The 19303-nt window shown below is 43.1% G+C and overlaps 1 protein-coding gene across 6 annotated transcripts in view; it reads left to right on the top strand.

The window, feature by feature from the left end:
* DDC (dopa decarboxylase) overlaps positions 1-19303 on the top strand; it is a 117939-nt gene that overhangs the window by 84267 nt on the left and 14369 nt on the right. For all 6 annotated transcript variants that reach the window (XM_072153159.1, XM_072153157.1, XM_072153161.1 and 3 more), the window contains 4 exons: positions 1604-1670; positions 11922-12016; positions 13751-13818; positions 14716-14792. In XM_072153159.1, coding sequence (XP_072009260.1) covers positions 1604-1670; positions 11922-12016; positions 13751-13818; positions 14716-14792 — 307 coding nt within the window. The remainder of the gene's footprint in view (positions 1-1603; positions 1671-11921; positions 12017-13750; positions 13819-14715; positions 14793-19303) is intronic.

Raw genomic sequence — 19303 nt, 5'->3', positions numbered from 1 at the left:
TGGTTACCCCCGTTAACCACAATTATTGGAGTACATCTCACAAACCTCAATTAGTGGTATTAGAACACATTAGAAACATCTTTAACTCTTTCAACTGGTAGTGAAGTCCTGAGAGGACATAATCCAAATTTACAATAATGAGTGTGGTGGCTCATGGTAAGAGGAGCCAGCCAGAGGAAGAAGAAGATATACAACCTACTACCAACTTGTCCACACTGGGAAAAACACAGTAATCCTCTGTCTAGATGAACATGTGTAGAATATGTAGCAGAAGTGATTGAACCGCAGGCAGTATTCACATCATTAGTGTGTATTAAGTTGTTGGTTTCTTCCTGGATGAGCACGGAGTGGCTCCAGCTTTACTCTAAGGCTTCTAGAATGAATGTCCTGATAGATCTGAATCTTCTGGCACCGGCAGTGATGAAGTCTATTGGTTGTATGTCAATTCGTTCCCAAGCCACTGCAAGATCTTCAGGTGACTTTATTCTTATCTGCTTGTTCTCCTTCGTGATGGCTATCCTGAAAGGGTATAGCCAGCGGAACTGGAGATGGTGTACTCTAAGGGCATCTAGAAGGGTCTATAGGGAAAGATTGCTATAGGTTGGCTCACATACTGGAGATCTGAGCAGTCTCTACCCCCTTTTAGAATGGCCACTGTTTCAGCGTTGCATAGTAGGCAGCAGACTACATATCTCAGGGGTTCCGAGGGTCTTGACTTTGCTCTAAGAGCCCTGTGGATCCTTTCTATGTGTATCGCAGGCTGCCCTTTTAGTCCCCAAAAAGGTAGAGAAGATTTCTCTAGCTACCTAACAGAGCATCAGTCTGATATTTCCTCTGCCGCTACCGTTCTCTTGATCTTCAGTCATCAAGAGTGGGTTAACATACAGTGCCTTGAACAATGTACATTTGATAAAGTTTCTCGAAACCGAGGCAATGCTGTCATCTCCTCTTGCATCTGAGGTGTCAGCCATGCTTTTCAGATCTGAGTCTTCTGCAGCTGCTCCCACATCAGGAGGTCTGGGTACTATCTTGAGAGACTTACTCAGTCGTGTGCAGAGTTGTTTCCCCATGGTAGCTGGAGGTTTGGGTGATATACTGGAGAAACTCTAAGCTCAAGCAGCCTTCTCTAGCACGGCTATTGCTGCCATTCAAAATTACAATTTGTCCTGAAAAAAACTAAGCCTTAATATGACTATGACAATATATAGATGCTATGATTTTTTGAAGCTGCGTATTGTTTAGTGTCAAAGTTCATTACCTTAGGATGTCCTCTCTTCTGTGATTGACATGATGTACCTGACTTCGAGTCATTGCACACAAAGATGTTGATCAGAGTAAAGGGGGCATTTTGTACAACCAATTTACACCTGACTTCACAGTTTTCACCATGCCGAGCCATGAAAGAAAAATGATCAGGAAAGTGTTTAGATTCTTGACAACATACTGGTAATGTTTTATTACAGTACGTTATATTCTTGGTTTGACAGGTTCCCAGAGGTCAAGCTAATATCATAAACTAAATACAAAACACATCAATGCACTCAAAGTAAAATTTCAATGAGCATCCAAACTTAATTAAACATGTCCATTGGTATATTAACAGGTATGTGCCACCTTGGGGACAACAGCATCATGTTCTTTTGACAACTTAATGGAACTAGGCCCTATATGTAAGTATTGAGTTTTTATTAAAGTCTAAATAACTTCAATAGTTATAGTACATCAGTGGGTGGCAAGGGGTGTATGGAGAGGGCTTGTGGGCTGAACCCTCTCCATACAGCCTAGGTGTTTGTTGCATATTGCTTTAAACAACCATAGCTAACACCTGCAGTCGATGCTGCGTACGTGCTGCCATCTTGGCTCGGATCATCTTCTCCATGGTGTTATTGGTGATCGATGATCCATTGCTATGACAGCCCAGAGTCTCAGTGAGACATTTGCCCATGGCAGTGTTGACGCACACCATTTTCAGAGCCTTGTCCAGGCTTACTGATTTTGCTCCGGCCAGCAGGAGATGTTTCTCCATAATGAGGGCTCCAGCGATCTGTCCCATTGCAGGCTGAAGCTGACCTGCTGTGCTCTCACTAGTTTAGCCTAGTGAAGCTGCAGCAGGTCAGTAAGCAACCTTCTACTCCCTCCCCCTCCTTCTCTGTAGCAAGGTCAGGGGAGAGTGAGGTAGATTCAGCAGGTTGGGAGCATACTGTAGCCTGGTGAAGATAAAAGAAGGCAGTCCCTCAGTAAGGAGGAGGTCAGATAGCTGTTGTGGCTGCTGTGTGTGTTTTCCATCTGCAGCAGTTCTTGTTAGAGCTATAAATACTTGAACATGACCGGCAAGGTGGCTTTGGGACACTAAATCATGTACAGGCATTAAGGTATAGAGTCCCATATGGCCATGTATGACATTGTGCATGGGCCTTACATACAGCACCTGCACAGGGTGCACTACACTGCCTTCACTGGAAGCATATAGATGGCAAGAGCTATGGATCAGGTTGGGTATGTATATATATGGTCAGGGACAGCTGTCATATGGTGTGATTTTGTTCCAAATCCACCTGTCCAGTTCCCATTAACTTTGCTGTTCAATGATCACATCCTCCACCACACAAAATCAACTTTGCCTACAGACCGCCTGACAAAATGGATTCCCCAATCCTTCACAGTGCCCCAGCTGACTCAATTTACTACATTAAAGTTACCTATACCTCCTTTGGATTGCAATATTGGGTCCATGAGCAGCGTTATAGTCCCCTGTCCCTTCCTTTCTCAGGGCTACTGTTACTGCATGGGGTTAAAATTAAAGGGTTATTCCCACTAAGTTTCTTAGGATATGTACTTAGGATAACAAAATAACACCTGTTCCAATACAAATTCAACTTAAGAACAAACCTAAAGAAGTTATCTTGCACTGTCAGTATTGGGCTAAAATACTGTTTTAGCACTTTGCAATAGATAGATACATCAGCTCTGCTTTGTACAGTAAACAGTAAATAAAAAATAAATAAAAGTTTCCCTCACACCTCTTTTCCCTAGAACTGATATAAAAATAAACATAAATATGTTAGGTATTGCCATGTCCCAAAAGTCTCAATCTAATAAAATAATTATCCCATATATGCGAATTCCATAATGGAAAATAGTGGCCAAATGAAAAGGCCAGCTCGTCCCACAAAAAAATTCACCTAAGGCTACATTCAGATGAACATATGGGGGACATGTATACGACTGATGTATACACAGCGTATGTACATGCCCCATACACCGCAATGGCCTCATGCTCTCCCCCTCCTCCTCTCCCTGGCGCCAATGTATGCCCACTGTACTACGGTATGGCGGGCATACATTGTGTGAATGTTGCCTCACACAGGTCCGTATACTGTAGTATGAAAAAGTTGTAAGTGTCGGAAAGTGGTGAAACAAAGAAATTCTTTTGTAGAAAAGATTTTCCTTTTTTTTAAATACATTGAAACCTATATAAATTTGTATCTTTTTGATCATATTGATCCAAAGAATAAAGGTGAGGTGTCATTTGGAGCACAAAAGCAGAGCCCACAAAAAATGGTACAAATTTGTTTTTTTTAATCAATTTTACTGGATTTGAATTTTTTCTACAGCTTCTCTGTACACGGTATGGAATATTAATGCTGAAACTAGGAAGAATAAACAAGCCCTCATATAATTCTTTACACGGAAAAATAAAAGTGTTTTTCTTAAATGAAGGAAGAAAAAAGTTGAAATGAAAAAAGTATTCATAGCGAAGGGGTTAATGAGAAATGACAACTTGGATAATGTTACTGTAACCTAGTTCACTGTTGAAAAACAAGTGGTGTGTTATTCCTAGATTTTGATAATTAGTAGAGATGAGCGAGCACTAAAATGCTCGGATACTCGTTATTCGAGACAAACTTTTCCCGATGCTCGAGTGCTCGTCTCGAATAACGAGCCCCATTGAAGTCAATGGGAGACTCGAGCATTTTTCAAGGGGACCAAGGCTCTGCACAGGGAAGCTTGGCCAAACACCTGGAAACCTCAGAAAAGGATGGAAACACCACGGAAATGGACAGGAAACAGCAGGGGCAGCATGCATGGATGCCTCTGAGGCGGCTTAAACGCACCATTATGCCAAAATTATGGGCAACAGCATGACCATGACAGAGTGACAGAATGAAGCTAGATAGCATCTAAAACATCCAATAATTGACCCTGACACTATAGGGGACGGCATGCAGAGGCAGCGGCAGCAGCGGCAGGCTAGAGAGTGCCATGGCGACATACCCTAAATGGACTCAGGCTTCAAACCAATGGGTGGCAGAGAGGAACCAAAGGAGGTGAGCAAGAAGCGCTGAAATTATTTCCTCTGTGAACAAAAGGTTGATGGTATATTTAGTCGATAACACAGCATGGTGGCGACATAGTGACCAAGTTCCATAACGTATCTGGTGAAACACCCGAAAAATGAGCCTGACACAACTCGTTTGATAAGGGGACGACATTTGGAGGCAGCCATGGAGAGGACTTCCATGATTAAGAGCGACAGTATGGGCCATCCATATTGCGCTTCTATGATTGCAACTGCAGGTCTCCAGCATGGCGGTGACAGACGCGCCGAGTTCCACTATGTATGTGGTGAAACACCTGAAAATTCTGCCTGACACAGCTCGTTTGATAAGGGGACCATGTATGGAGGCAGTGAACTAGTAGTAGATTAAAGGTGCTGCAGTTAAAACTATGTTAGTTGGATCTTGGGATGGAGCTGGCGCTCCGCTGCCAGGCGAGCTTTCGCCAATCCAAGCCCCTGTCTCTAGGCTCCTCCCCAAACAGCACTTCTAAGAACCTTTTGTATAAGATCAAGTGTAGTAGCGTTCTTATAAGTTTGGGATATGGCGGGTGAGGGGAATGTAAACATCTGCGCAAGAAGCGCTGAAATAATATCGGTAAATGATAAAAGTTTGCCAGTATATTTTGTGGATTACACAGCAGTGTAATCAACAGATGCGCAAGAAGCGCTGAAATAATATCGGTTAATCATAAAAGTTTGCCAGTATATTTTGTAAATAACACAGCAGGGTGGCGACAAAGTTAACAACTTTGATGTGGAATCCATGAAAACAACCCAAATTTCTGCCTGACACACCTCGTTTGATAAGGGGACGATGTATGGAGGCAGCTATATGGACGACTTTTGGAGGTAGCAATGGAGACAACGTGTGGAGGCTGCTATGGAGACAATTTAATTTGGATAGTGCCTGTATGTGGCAGTCCAAAAAGTTTTCAAACCAGAGGAGCAGGTAGGTGGCCCTCCAGAAAAATGAAATAGATTGAGTGCCTGTATGTGGCAGTCCAAAAAAGTTTTCAAACCAGAGGAGCAGGTAGGTGGCACTCCCAAAAATTGTTTAAAACAGAGGACCGGGTAGGTGGCCCTCCAGAAAAATTAAATGCATAAAGTACTATAGCTAGAGCCAGTGGGCCCTGTCAAAAAATAGCCAGTTTCATCTGCTTTAGTGTACAAAGAGGAGGAGAAGGAGGAAAATGAGGAGGAGGAGTGCATAAATTATTCAGGTTGAGCTTCCTTCACCTGGTGGAGATTGGAAATTATGAGAAATACAGGCTTTATTCATCTTAATAAGCGTCAGCCTGTCAGTTCTGTCAGTCAACAGGCGTGTACGCTTATCGGTGATGATGCCACCAGCTGCACTGAAAACCCGCTCGGACAACACGCTAGCGGCAGGGCAGGCAAGAACCTCCAAGGCGTACAGCGCCAGTTCGTGCCACATGTCCAGCTTTGAAACCCAGTAGTTGTAGGGAGCTGTGTGATCATTTAGGACGATGGTATGGTCAGCTACGTACTCCCTCACCATCTTTCTGTAAAGATCAGCCCTAGTCTGCCGAGACTGGGGACAGGTGACAGTGTCTTGCTGGGGTGACATAAAGCTGGCAAAAGCCTTGTAAAGCGTACCCTTGGCAGTGCTGGACAAGCTGCCTGCTCGCCTACTCTCCCTCGCTCCTTGTCCCGCAGAAGTACGCCCTCTGCCGCTAGCGCTGTCAGAAGGGAAATACTGTTTCAGCTTGTGCACCAGGGCCTGCTGGTATTCATGCATTCTCACACTCCTTTCCTCTCCAGGGATGAGAGTGGAAAGATTTTGCTTGTACCGTGGGTCCAGGAGAGTGAATACCCAGTAATCGGTGCTGGAATAAATTCTTTGAACGCGAGGGTCACGGGATAGGCAGCCTAGCATGAAATCTGCCATATGCGCCAGAGTCCCAACGCGCAAGAATTCACTCCCCTCACTGGCCTGACTGCCCATTTCCTCCTCCTCCAACTCCTCCAACTCCTCTTCTTCTGCCCATACACGCTGAACAGTGAAAGACTGAACAACGTTCCCCTCTTGTGCCTCGCCAACATTCTCCTCCTCTTCCTCCTCATCCTCCTCCACCTCCTCCGATATGCGCTGAGAAACAGACCTGAGGGTGCTTTGGCTATCAACAAGGGAATCTTCTTCCCCCGTCTCTTGTGACGAGCGCAAAGCTTCCGACTTCATGCTGATCAGAGAGTTTTTCAACAGGCCAAGCAGCGGGATGGTGAGGCTGATGATGGCGGCATCGCCACTGACCATCTGTGTTGACTCCTCGAAGTTACTCAGCACCTGACAGATATCAGACATCCATGTCCCCTCCTCATTGTAGACTTGAGGAAGCTGACTGACCTGACTACCAGTTCTGGTGGAAGTTGACATCTGGCAGTCTACAATCGCTCTGCGTTGCTGGTAAACTCTGGATAACATGGTTAATGTTGAATTCCACCTCGTGGGCACGTCGCACAACAGTCGGTGAGCGGGCAGTTGGAGGCGGCGCTGCGCTGCCCTGATAGTGGCAGCATCCGTGCTGGACTCCCTGAAATGCGCACAGATGCGGCGCACCTTCGTGAGCAAATCAGACAGATTGGGGTATGTCTTGAGGAAACGCTGAACTATCAGATTTAACACATGGGCCAGGCATGGCACATGTGTCAGTCTGCCGAGTTGCAGAGCCGTCACCAGGTTACGGCCGTTGTCACACACAACCATGCCTGGCTTCAGGTTCAGCGGTGCCAGCCACAGATCAGTCTGCGCCGTGATGCCCTGTAATAGTTCTTGGGCGGTGTGCCTTTTATCGCCTAGGGTCAGCAGTTTGAGCACCGCCTGCTGTCGCTTAGCGATGGCACTGCTGCTGTGCCTAGAGCTAGCGACTGATGGCGCCATGCCCACGGATGGTAGTTCGGAGGAGGAGGTGGAGGAGGGGTGGGAGGAGGAGGAGGCATAGTAGGCCTGAAAGACCTGGACCGAGGTAGGCCCCGCAATCCTCGGCGTCAGCAGTATATGACCAGCCGCAGGGTCAGACTTGGTCCCAGCCTCCACCAAGTTAACCCAATGTGCCGTCAGCGATATATAGTGGCGCTGCCCGGCAGCACTCGTCCACGTGTCCGTGGTCAGGTGGACCTTGTCAAACGGCGTTGGTCAGGGCACGGAGGATGTTGTCTGACACGTGCTGGTGCAGGGCTGGGACGGCACATCGGGAAAAGTAGTGGCGGCTGGGGACCGAATACCGAGGGGCGGCCGCCGCCATGAGGTTGCGAAAGGCCTCGGTCTCTACTAGCCTATAGGGCAGCATCTCCAGGCTAAGCAATCTGGAGATGTGGACATTAAGGGCTTGGGCGTGCGGGTGGGTTGCACTATATTTCCTTTTCCGCTCCAGCGTCTGGGGTATGGAGAGCTGAACGCTGGTGGATGCTGTGGAGGATCGTGGAGGCGACGATGGGGTTTTTGTGCCAGGGTCCTGGGCAGGGGGCTGACAATCAGCTGACACAGGGGAAGGAGCAGTGGTGTGCATGGCCGGAGGTGAACGGGCTTGGTGCCACTGAGTGGGGTGTTTAGCATTCATATGCCTGCGCATACTGGTGGTAGTTAAGCTAGTAGTGGTGGAACCCCTGCTGATCCTGGTTTGGCAAAGGTTGCACACCACAGTCCGTCGGTCATCCGGTGTTTCCTTAAAGAACCTCCAGACTTCTGAAAATCTAGCCCTCGCCGTGGGAGCCCTCGCCACGGGAGCTTCATTACGTGACACATTTGGCGCTGATGCACCAGCTCTGGCCCTGCCTCTCCGTCTGGCCCCACCACTGCCTCTTCCAACCTGTTCTGGTCGAGGACTCTCCTCCGTCTCAGAAGCACTGTGTTCACCCGGCCTCTCAACCCAGCTTGGGTCTGTCACCTCATCATCCTCCGATCCCTCAGTCTGCTCCCCCCTCGGACTTCCTGCCCTGACAACAACTTCACCACTGTCTGACAACCGTGTCTCCTCATCGTCCGACACCTCTTTACACACTTCTTCCACTACGTCAAGAAGGTCATCATCACCCACAGACTGCGACTGGTGGAAAACCTGGGCATCGGAAAATTGCTCAGCAGCAACCGGACAAGTGGTTTGTGACTGTGGGAAGGGTCCAGAAAACAGTTCCTCAGAGTATGCCGGTTCAAATGCCAAATTTTCCTGGGAGGGGGCAGACTGGGGGGAAGGAGGCTGAGGTGCAGGAGCTGGAGGAGAGCCGATTTCGGTGACATGGGTGGACTGCGTGGAAGACTGGTGGACAAATTGCTCGAAGCATTGTCGACAATCCACGACATCACCTGTTCGCACTGTTCTGGCCTCAACAGTGCTCTACCACGAGTCCCAGTAACTTCAGACATGAACCTAGGGAGTGTAGCTCTGCGGCGTTCCCCTGCTCCCTCATCAGCAGGTGGTGTCTCACCCCGCCCAGGACCACGGCCTCTGACCCCTGCAGTAGTTGGACGCCCACGTCCCCGCCCTCGTCCTCTATCCCTAGCCCTCGGGTTAAACATTTTGAAAATGAAAGTTATAACTTTAATTTTTTTTTTACTTTTTTTGTGTTTTTTTTTTTTTTGTGTTTTTTAGTTTTTAAAACCAAACGATGCTATCCTATTGCTATGGCTATTTTCTAGCCAACTATGAAAGCACACTGCTATGCCAGATGAGATGACGCTGAGTTATGAAAAAATAAACGTAAAATAAAAAGTAAATGGCAGACTGTGCCTAATTTCAATCCAACCCCTAATAAATTGTCCCACTTCGGTCTTTGCGTTGGATATGTGCGTCACTAAGCGCTAAACACAACGGTCGCAAGTCTCCCTGCAAATTCCTCACAATATGGTAGTAGATGCACTACAGCAAGGCCAGCCACCAGCAGATCAACCAGAAATAAAATATATAACGCTATTGTAGGCCTAAGTAAGCCGTTTGGATTCTCCTATGGCTATTTTCTAGCCAAGTAAGAAAGCACACTGCTATGCCAGATGAGATGACCCTGAGTTATGAAAAAATAAACGTAAAATAAAAAGAAACTGGCAGACTGTGCCTAATTGAAATCAAACCCCTAATAAATTGTCCCACTTTGGTGTTTGAGGTGGATATGTGTGTCACTAAGAACTAAACACAACGGTAGCAAGTCCCCCTGCAAATTTCTCACAATATGGTACTAGCTGCAAATAAAAAAAAAAAATGTATAACGTTATTGTAGCCCTAAGAAGGGCTGTTGGGTTCTTGTTGAATCACTCCTGCCTAACACTATTCTAATAGAACAGCCTAACGCTTTCCCTGACCAGCAGCAGCTCTCTCCCTAGCGGCATCCAGACACAGAATGATCCGAGCAGCGCAGGCAGGGGCTAGTCTATTCCAGGGTCACCTGATCTGGCCAGCCAACCACTGCTATCGACGTGTAAGGGTACCACGTCATGCTGGGTGGAGTGCAGAGTCTCCTGGCTTGTGATTGGCTCTGTTTCTGGCCGCCAAAAAGCAAAACGGCGGGAGATGCCATTTTCTCGAGCGGGCGAAGTATTCGTCCAAGCAACGAGCAGTTTCGAGTACGCTAATGCTCGAACGAGCATCAAGCTCGGACGAGTATGTTCGCTCATCTCTAATAATTAGTTATTTGGAGACAATACATAATTACTTGTTGTGTACATCCAAGAAGTGACATACAGTATGCCTAAATTTAGTTTTTTCTACTTTTCTACAATATAGATATAAAAAAATTAAAGAAAATACATTCCTTTGGCATGTATATATTAGATCAATTAAGTCAATTGCATAATTTTTTTCTGCAAAAAATTATGTCACACAGTATACATTGCTAGGATAATTTTATAAAGTGGAAAACCTAACAGAACCTGAAGAAGAGCTCTAATTCACTAGCTGGACCCTTTAATAAATGTATTCCATTTTCAACAGATGTGCCCTACTCTCAATATCAATAAACTGTAACTGTAAAGTTATAATGATTATATGGGATTCCACCTTTAAAAACAAACAGAATGATAGCCATATTGAGCTGCTCGCACTTTTCTTTCCAAATGCATATTTTTTTGTTCTGAAAGTATTTGACAAAAATCTTCATCAGTGGTGAAGTGGGTGGAGACTGTCTGCCTGTATATGCCCTCAAGCTGAGGCCAGGTAGCTTGCCCACAGATCCCATGATGCCTTGTGTTCTCTCTCGAAGTAATTTAGCATTAAATCCATTTAGTCTCCTACAAGTAAATCCACAGAACACTGCACAGTGCACTTACAGGATGTATATGGTGACCAGCGTGGCAGCTTCCATCACATGGAGTAGCAGGGAACATGTAATAAGTGAAAGAAATCATAAGTAAACCAGTTACATAATGTCTATAGCCTGTATTGTATGAGCACTAAGGTTTAATAGCTTATCTGTACAGTGCACAAAGGCAGAGGACAAGGTGTGGGAGGGGGGCAGCATGAGGTGCAGAGGGACTGATAGGGAACAGGAGAGATATTTTACCTTATTATTCTGTATCCACTGTTCTGAACACATCCAGCTCTGCTACATACACAGAGAGAGCTCTGTCACATGACCTCATCCCCTGTAAGCAGGGAGAAGCAGCCCTTCTCCTCCTGTGAAAACGACAAATAAACAAACTATACAGACAAATCTACAGACTCCAGGGCTTATCAGCACAGACAGAGGAAGCAGCTCCTGCAGCACTGGGGTAACCTGAGGGGCGTAGCAAAAAAAAACTACTGGATATAGGTAACTAAAATAATAGGCAAAGTTGTTCTACATTACAGTTTACTTTGCAGTTACTCTTTAAAGGACATCTACCACCAGGATTGTAAACCAAGCACACTTACATACTGGTGTGTTCCCCCTCTGGCAGGATCTGCTTTTCTTTAAGCTTCGTATGCCATGATTTTTTACAGAAAAGGCAAAAGGCATAAAATTATGAAAATGAGCCTGAGAGGCTCCATAGGTGTTAACGGAGCCTGAAGGCTCATTTTCATAATTTTTAAAGCCTTTTTTCCGTAAAGGGCATAGGAAGCTTAAAGAAGAGCAAATCCTACCAGCGGGAGCACACACCAATATGTCAATATGTGTTTGGTTTACAATACTTCATCCTGGTGGTAGATGTTCTTTAAATAGCTTCTTAAGAATTGATAATGGTAATGACTGTAAAATAATGAAGAGTTACCTATAAAACTGCACTGTGATATAATTTATGTATAGTTTAACATCTATTTTTAATAATACATTTTAAAATTGCACCAGTCATCATGCATACATCTCTGCTACCTAACTACACCTCTACCCTCATGTGTTTTTTTCTGTTTTTGCCTCTGGTCCTTCCACAAGCCATATATTATTAATGTTTCCTTTTACAACGCTATATGAGTACTTATCAACGAGACAAATTGGAGTCTGATTACTTAGATCACTTATACAATATAGAGCAATACAACTGTCACAGGGCTTGGTGCATATTCTCCATATACTATTTTGAGACCGGCTGACATATAGTTGCTGTGGCCGGTTGTGAAAGGGTTAAAATGATGCAATGTATGTGGTTTTTCACTTATAGGTAACTCTGAAAATTTATGGCTGCATGTTGATGCTGCTTATGCTGGAAGTGCTTTTATTTGTCCAGAATTTAGATACCTTATGAAAGGTGTGGAGGTGAGTATAGCTATACAAAGTTATATGGTACAAGTTAAAAGGTATTTCAGAAAATTAAAGCATATGCTTTTTCCAATATAATTTCTCTACTAAATACATTTGCTTTTGTAAGATTTTCTCCTAATATCATTAAGTAGGAATTTCATGCTATACTTCCAGTGGATAAAAAAACTGATATAGACATGTAGATATCTTCATACTATAATGAATAATGTGAATGATGGGAAGAGAAAAATAAACCCAAGTTCAGCAAGCCAAGTCAAACCTAGAGTGTCATGACAAAGTTAATATGCATATAAGATTTCAACGATAGGATAAGGAAAACCACACTATTTTAGCTACCTTGTGAGGAAAACTTATTTGCATTTTTTCCAGAATCACCTAGTGGAGCATCAATGGCTATTAGTCAACACATACCTACAAGGCGGCCTTAATTGGCAGTATCCGTAAGGAGAACTTTTAGTTTGCGACCCCAGTGAAAAGCCTCTTACTCCAAACCAGTTCCCTGCAATGTACTGAAGATATGCAACCACATCAAAACTGCGCTGTCTACAGTTAGGAATCTGTTCCTTCTGGAATAGATATACTGGTTTGATTTTAATCCCGCATCACGTCATTAGGCTTCCAGAAGATCATGCTTGATGTCAAGGGAGCTAAAAGAGCTGTGGTTTGCCTTATTTCATATTTTCATATTGCATATTTTCCCAGAATCCCGTGGTGGAGTGTCAATGGCTTAATCCTTCCACATGCCTATGAGGTGGCCTTAATTGGCAGTAAGGAGAACTCTTACTTCCCGACCCATGACAAAATTATAATCAAAAGGGAAGGCAGAGGTACAAACTGAAGTTACAACCATATGCCAATGCTGCACAAAATCAGGGGGGCAGGGATGTTCAGAATATGACACAAAAGCTAGGTAAATCAAATCCAGGCAGAATAAACACCCTGGAGTAGGAAAACCCAATATACAGCAGCGGAGTCCAGCTCCAGGAATACTTCTGTAGCAAACTAATAAACCATAAAGAGCTTATAAGCCTCTCAGAGCAGCACTGCAAACAGACTACATGCATAATAAATTGTAAATTGTTATGTGGTTCCAAAAAATGCATTGTCCTCAAATAGTCATTTTTCATTGATAAGATATGTGCAGTGCTTGTTCTTATTTACTAGAGCAACACCAGTGAAGAAACTGTGTACGTGTGAACTAACTGAAAAACCAACATACCATAACTATATCATATGTTGCAGCAAAAAAAAAAAAAAAACAATATCCTGAGTAAGTGCTAGTCTGTATGATAAGCATTGATGTTTTGTCACAGTATAAATAAATACAACAAGGATGGGACCTCATGCAGTAAAACAGAGATAACGCTCGTGGCAACCACATATAAAAAGAGCAATATAATCAAATGAAAAAGAGTTCCCACATGCCTCAATTTCCTGATCATTCTTCTTTTTAATTAAGTGTATTGGGTACTAAAGGAAATGAATGTACCTACTGTAGATGGTAAATCTAAAACACCTGTCATCCGCATAGAGATTAGATTGCTTTACAGTCACATCCAGCCTTTATATTACTCCATTTTTAGTCTCCTCCTTTGCAGAGATCTATTGACTCTGAATCATTGAAGACAGTTGTTCATTTGTTAAATATCACATTATGTTCCAAAACTTTTCAATACTGTTAGCTATAGTTAACAAATGACAAATGTTTGTTTCTTTGGTCTTTTTCAGTTTGCAGACTCCTTCAACTTTAACCCCCATAAGTGGCTTCTAGTAAACTTTGATTGTTCTGCATTTTGGTAAGTTACAACAAGTTGACAAAAATGGGCATACATTCTTTTTTAAATAAAGTAATTTTTATTAAACTTTTTCTCATGCAAACTTCTCACCCCTCATAAACGCAGTCCAACTCCCCCCCCCCCCCCCCCATACAAACGCAGACAAAGATTCGTACCCCCAGGGCATTGCTAGGGTCCTAAAAGATCCGGGGCACGGGCCCCAATGCAGATGTATCATACTTTCAGTAATGCCCACTCCTGTACACAAGCCCCTTCATGTGTGGTTGGGCCTTTAACTACTGTACCTAACATATACAGCTACCTAAACCACAGGAGAAATCCCTGCCTATTCCCTCCAGTGACGTGTCCTCCATCTTCTCCATTAGGTCTTTGCATCATGCCTCCTCTTCAGCCACGTTTCCTTCCTGTGGAGATCATCTTGGTCCCCTAACAGTGTTATCCTGCTGCTATTGCTAACACTCTACCTCCTTTATTGTAAGGCCCCTTTCACATACATGTTTGCAAGGGCCAGATCAGGACTGCTTGGCTGGGTAGGTGAAGGGGTGACCGCTCCTCACATTCTTAGGGATGATTTTTTTTTTCAGTGATGGCAAAGGGACACACAAGTGTGCTCACCGTACTCTATATTGTTTTATATAAGAACCAAAGGTATAATTATTGTCATGAATAATCACTAAGTCTATAACCAGTTTCAGTCATATGAAAATGATTTTTACTTTAAGTAGATAAGTAGCTGTACGTGGCTCTTTGAATGAAGAGGTAAAGCTTTAATACACTATGTGGCTGGGTTCACCTTTCATAGTATTATTGTAAATTGCTTTGCAAATAAGTCAAAAGTCTGCAATAATAAAATTAATACAATACCAGCTTGTTAACTTATTTCACTGTACCAAACAGGGTTAAAAAAAGATCAGACTTAATCGGTGCCTTTAAAATTGATCCTGTGTATCTTCAATATGATCAACAAGAATCTGGTAAGTAAATTTTTTTTTATTGGATAAATATTGACAGTTTGTAGCCTAGCTAGCTACAATTTTAATTATGCATTTAATTATAAAAAATATATTATGCAGTTAATTGACCTAAGAGAAATTTCAGAATGTACTAATTTGCTGAAAGGCATTTATTTGCCACATAACTCAGATAATTGATTCTGAGAAGGCGAGGACTTGTCCGCTCACAGTTACCTAAATGTTGGGACTGTGTGCTTCTATTCTAGGATGATGAACAGTGATTAAAGGGGTTGTCCGAGTTTAAAAAAAAAAATATATGTGGCCGGGAGCGGGGTTACTAAAACAATAAAGCTGTACTTACCTCCCGGTGCCCTCCCGTATCCAGCGCTGCTGTCGCTCCGGTCCGGGGACCATGTAAACAAACATGGCCGCCGGAGCAGCGCTGCATTCAGCTTCCGGCCGGATGCGACAACCTTCCGGTCCCCATACACAATGCTGTGTATAGGGACGGATAGGCGTACCCGGCCACGGCCGGCCGGAAGCCGAGTCCAGCGCTGCTCCGGCGACCATGTTTGTTTACATGGCCCCCGGACCGGAGCGACAGCAGCGCTGGATACGGGAGGGCACCGGGAGGTAAGTACAGCTTTATTGTTTTAGTAACCCCGCTCCCGGCCACATATTTTTTTTTTTTTAAACTCGGACAACCCCTTTAAAACTGTCATACTGGGTTATTGAGGTTACTGAATAGGTTGATGGAAAAAAACTGCTGGTGTAAAGCAGTGAAGGCACTAACTAAAGTCTAAGATGGTGAGTTTAACCCCTATTTCTTACTGTTGAACGACTATATATGTTGTACAGCAGAGGGTATGCATAGGGTTTACGGCCTTGGGACCTCTACATACGCGGTGGGTGTCAGCTGTATTACACAGTTGACTGGTAACTGCCGTCGCTGCCACCGACTGCTGCAGTTGACAGATCTCCACATTGGTGCTGGCATTTTGGATGGAGACTGTAATACAGGAGCAGTATATTTACAATATACTGCAATACAGTTGCATTGCAGTATATTGTATGAGTGATCATACAATAACCTAGGGTTAAAGTACAGTAGGGGCCTGAAAAAATGAAAATAAAAGTAAAAAAAAAAAAGATTTTTTTATATATAGAAGTTCTTAACACTCCCCTTTCCTTAGAAGATATTTAAAAATGAATAAACAAGTAAACACATAAACATATTAGTTATCACTGCTTCCCAAGATGTTACATCCTTTGAAGATAGCATTACAGATAAGGAAGTGATGTTGCAGTAAAGAGGTTCTCTGTGAAGCACTTCTCCTGGTTAAATGATCAGTGATAATCTATTTAATGACACACAATAGCATAGAGATCCAGACAGACCTGATCCAAAGACCTCATTCACTTAGTCGGGCAGAAAATAGTATATATCAAACAATATGCATAAAAATACAAGAAAGATGTAAGCTATATATAAGAAATATAGTCTTTATTAATCATAGTCAACACAAAATCGATAGAAATTCATAGGCACATAACATAGGAACAATTTAAAAACAAAGAAGCAATGCATGAGAGTAATAAATAGTTGTAAACAAGTAAATATAGGTAAAGGGTAAGGTGGTAAAGTGCAATAGGCTACAGATCCAGCAGGAATAAACAACATATCATAGATACATAGTGAAACAGTGGGTACACCTAGGGCATAATTACCATACCATACAATCAGACATGCACTGCAGAAAATAGTGTTTAGCATGTATCGGTTCTTTCGTCTTTAAATTGCCACATTGCAAATCCCATTATATGTCATTGCTCCTTTGGTTGCCCATTGTTTGATACATCCAACAGTGTTGTGACCTCTGCTATAAACAGAAGCTAATGGCGCACATTTACATACCCATCCAAAAGTGCATTGTCCAACGATAATGCACTGTGCCACGATTCACTAAGATTGTGCGCCCGATATCCGGCATGTGTCACTTCCACGCTCATGTCCTCCGGAGTTCACCTTCTTCTTTGTGGTGCATGTAAGTGCTTGATCTTGCGACATAATTTAAATGTCAAATCCTGCGCTCAGTCCGAATCAGTCAGATCATCCAACGGCACGCCCCCCCTCCCCCTGATTTCTGTTGCATGAAAGCCAGCACAGCTGCTCCAAAATCCGATTGCGTGCAATACAATCCCCAGTTAATTACCTGTCATGGCTTTGCAATCGCCGAAAATGTTGGAAAATCCGACAAAAGTGCCTCTGCGGACCGTTAGTAAATAAGCCCCAATGAGTTCAATGTGAGCAGTGCCCTAGTAAGTGTATACCACTGCGATCTGTGGAATCAACTTTATTACAGTGACACAATAATGCAGTTAAAGGTATTGTTAATACAGTGGATCTGGTGTAGTTTTTATATGTTTTCTTTAACAAATAACAAGATTAGATTAAAGAAAAACATGAGCATTAATAATTCCTTCATACTTCTCCTGTTTTTTAGTACAAGCAATCATTTACTCTTTGATGACTGCACATGTCAATATATATCTAACAATTCATTCAATATACTCAGGATCTATGAATCATTGTTATAAGAGTCGTATTTTACCCAAAGGCAAAAAAAGTCAGTAAATACAGAATAAATAGACACGTTACATGAAGTAGTCAGATGCTTCAGGAAAGCAAATATACAATTATTTGCTTCATGGTGCATGGGACAGGATGATACCTTAGGCATAAAACATAAAAGTTAAAAATAAGTTCACCTTACACTGTTGAACACCATGCTTGTGCCATAAACTGCATCTAATGCATCTAAACTGCTACAATTATTTAGTTAAGTAAATAGATAAATGCAGGGGCTACTTTAAAAAAATGGCTTTCATTTCTCATGATTTCTATAACACTCTCAAAGGTATTCGCAAAACAGAAATGGCACTATTATTTCATTAACACAACCGGTAGTACAAAGCTAATTTTCCTGACAATTTTTCTGCTTCTACACTAAAATGTTAATTGTAACCTACAAAACCAGCAACTTGCTACAAACGAGACAGATTTTTATAGTCCAGAGTGGGAATATGGAAGGCTTTTTTGCATAGTACTTCCTCATTTGCATTGGCCAGACACAGCTGCAGACACCAAGGTTATAATCAATGGCACATAAACACTAACCAAGCCTACATTATGCCTCGCTGACAGGGAGAGAGCAGTAGAACAAAAGGGTCATTAGAGGCGGCCTATTCAACGCAGCATTCAATTAAAGCTCATTGAAAGCGTACACAGGATAACCTGGATTTACTGCATCATTAATATAATTGTAGTCCTACAGATCTTATTTAATGATCTTTCCAATAAATTTTGGTTATTTATGAAGAACAAAATGATTTTTCAATCAGTACTAACAAAATTCTTGTTCAGGTTCTTGTTCTTGAACTTCTGCTTCAGTTTTCGAATCATTTAGCTCTCCACCATTGAAAACTACCCATCTCACACCAGGGTAGAACCTAGCCTCTCTGCTGCCTGAGACCAGGAGCAGACTGGCCATAGAATTTCCTGGGAGTATTCCCGGTGGGCCATGGCTCTCAAGCAGCTGATAGGGCCGCTTCTTCCTCCCTCACTAAATTCTGTGCGGTGCTGTGGTAGGGTGAGACAGATGACATCCTCCTCATTGTGTACAGGCTGCCTGCCATGGGCCACTTTTAGATTTTTTTTCAGGGCCAATTTAAATTCCCAGTCTCCTTCAAAGTATACACTAAAGAAATCCCTACAGTCAAATTATATATTATTATATATAATAAATCCACTGAACACTGCACAGGGCACGTACAGAATGTATATGGTGACTGCCAGGCAGCTTCCAACACATGGAGGAGCAGGGAACATCTAATAAGTGGAAGAAATCATGAGTAAATCATTAATAGCTTATCTACTATCTGCTAGTTGATAGTGCTGATGACAAGGTGGGGGAGGGGAGCAACATAAGGAGAGGAAAGAGACATAGAAAGTTCTGTAGAATCACATACTGGGATGGAGGGACTGATAGGGAGCAGGGAGATCTTGTACCTCGCAATTCTGTGCAGGAGACATCTACATCCACACATCCAGCTCTGCTTCAAATCGTAGATTTGTTTATACAATGTTTATAGAATGGACTCCAGGGCTTGTCAGCACATGGAAAGGAAGCAGCTATTGTAGCCATGAGGTAATCTGAGGAGTATAGCAAAGAAACTGCTGAATTTAGGTAACAAAGATAATGGGCAAAGTTGTTTTACCTATTTTTCGGACTATAAGATGTTTCTTACTATAGGATGCACCCCAGATTTAGGCTTCCTAAAAAAGGAAAAATATATTTTACACCAATTAAAATATCCCTGTTGGTCGCACTAAAGCACAGCACACACAGACATACATTTACACACTCAGCTCTGCATCATCCATCCACATACACACGCAGCTCTGCATCATCCATCCACACTCAGCTCTGCATCATCCATCCACATACACACTCATCACTGCATCATCCATC

This window comes from Engystomops pustulosus, chromosome 5 (genome assembly GCF_040894005.1).
Source record: "Engystomops pustulosus chromosome 5, aEngPut4.maternal, whole genome shotgun sequence".
Taxonomy (NCBI): Eukaryota; Metazoa; Chordata; class Amphibia; order Anura; family Leptodactylidae; genus Engystomops; species Engystomops pustulosus.
This window is presented reverse-complemented; position numbering and strand designations above follow the sequence as displayed.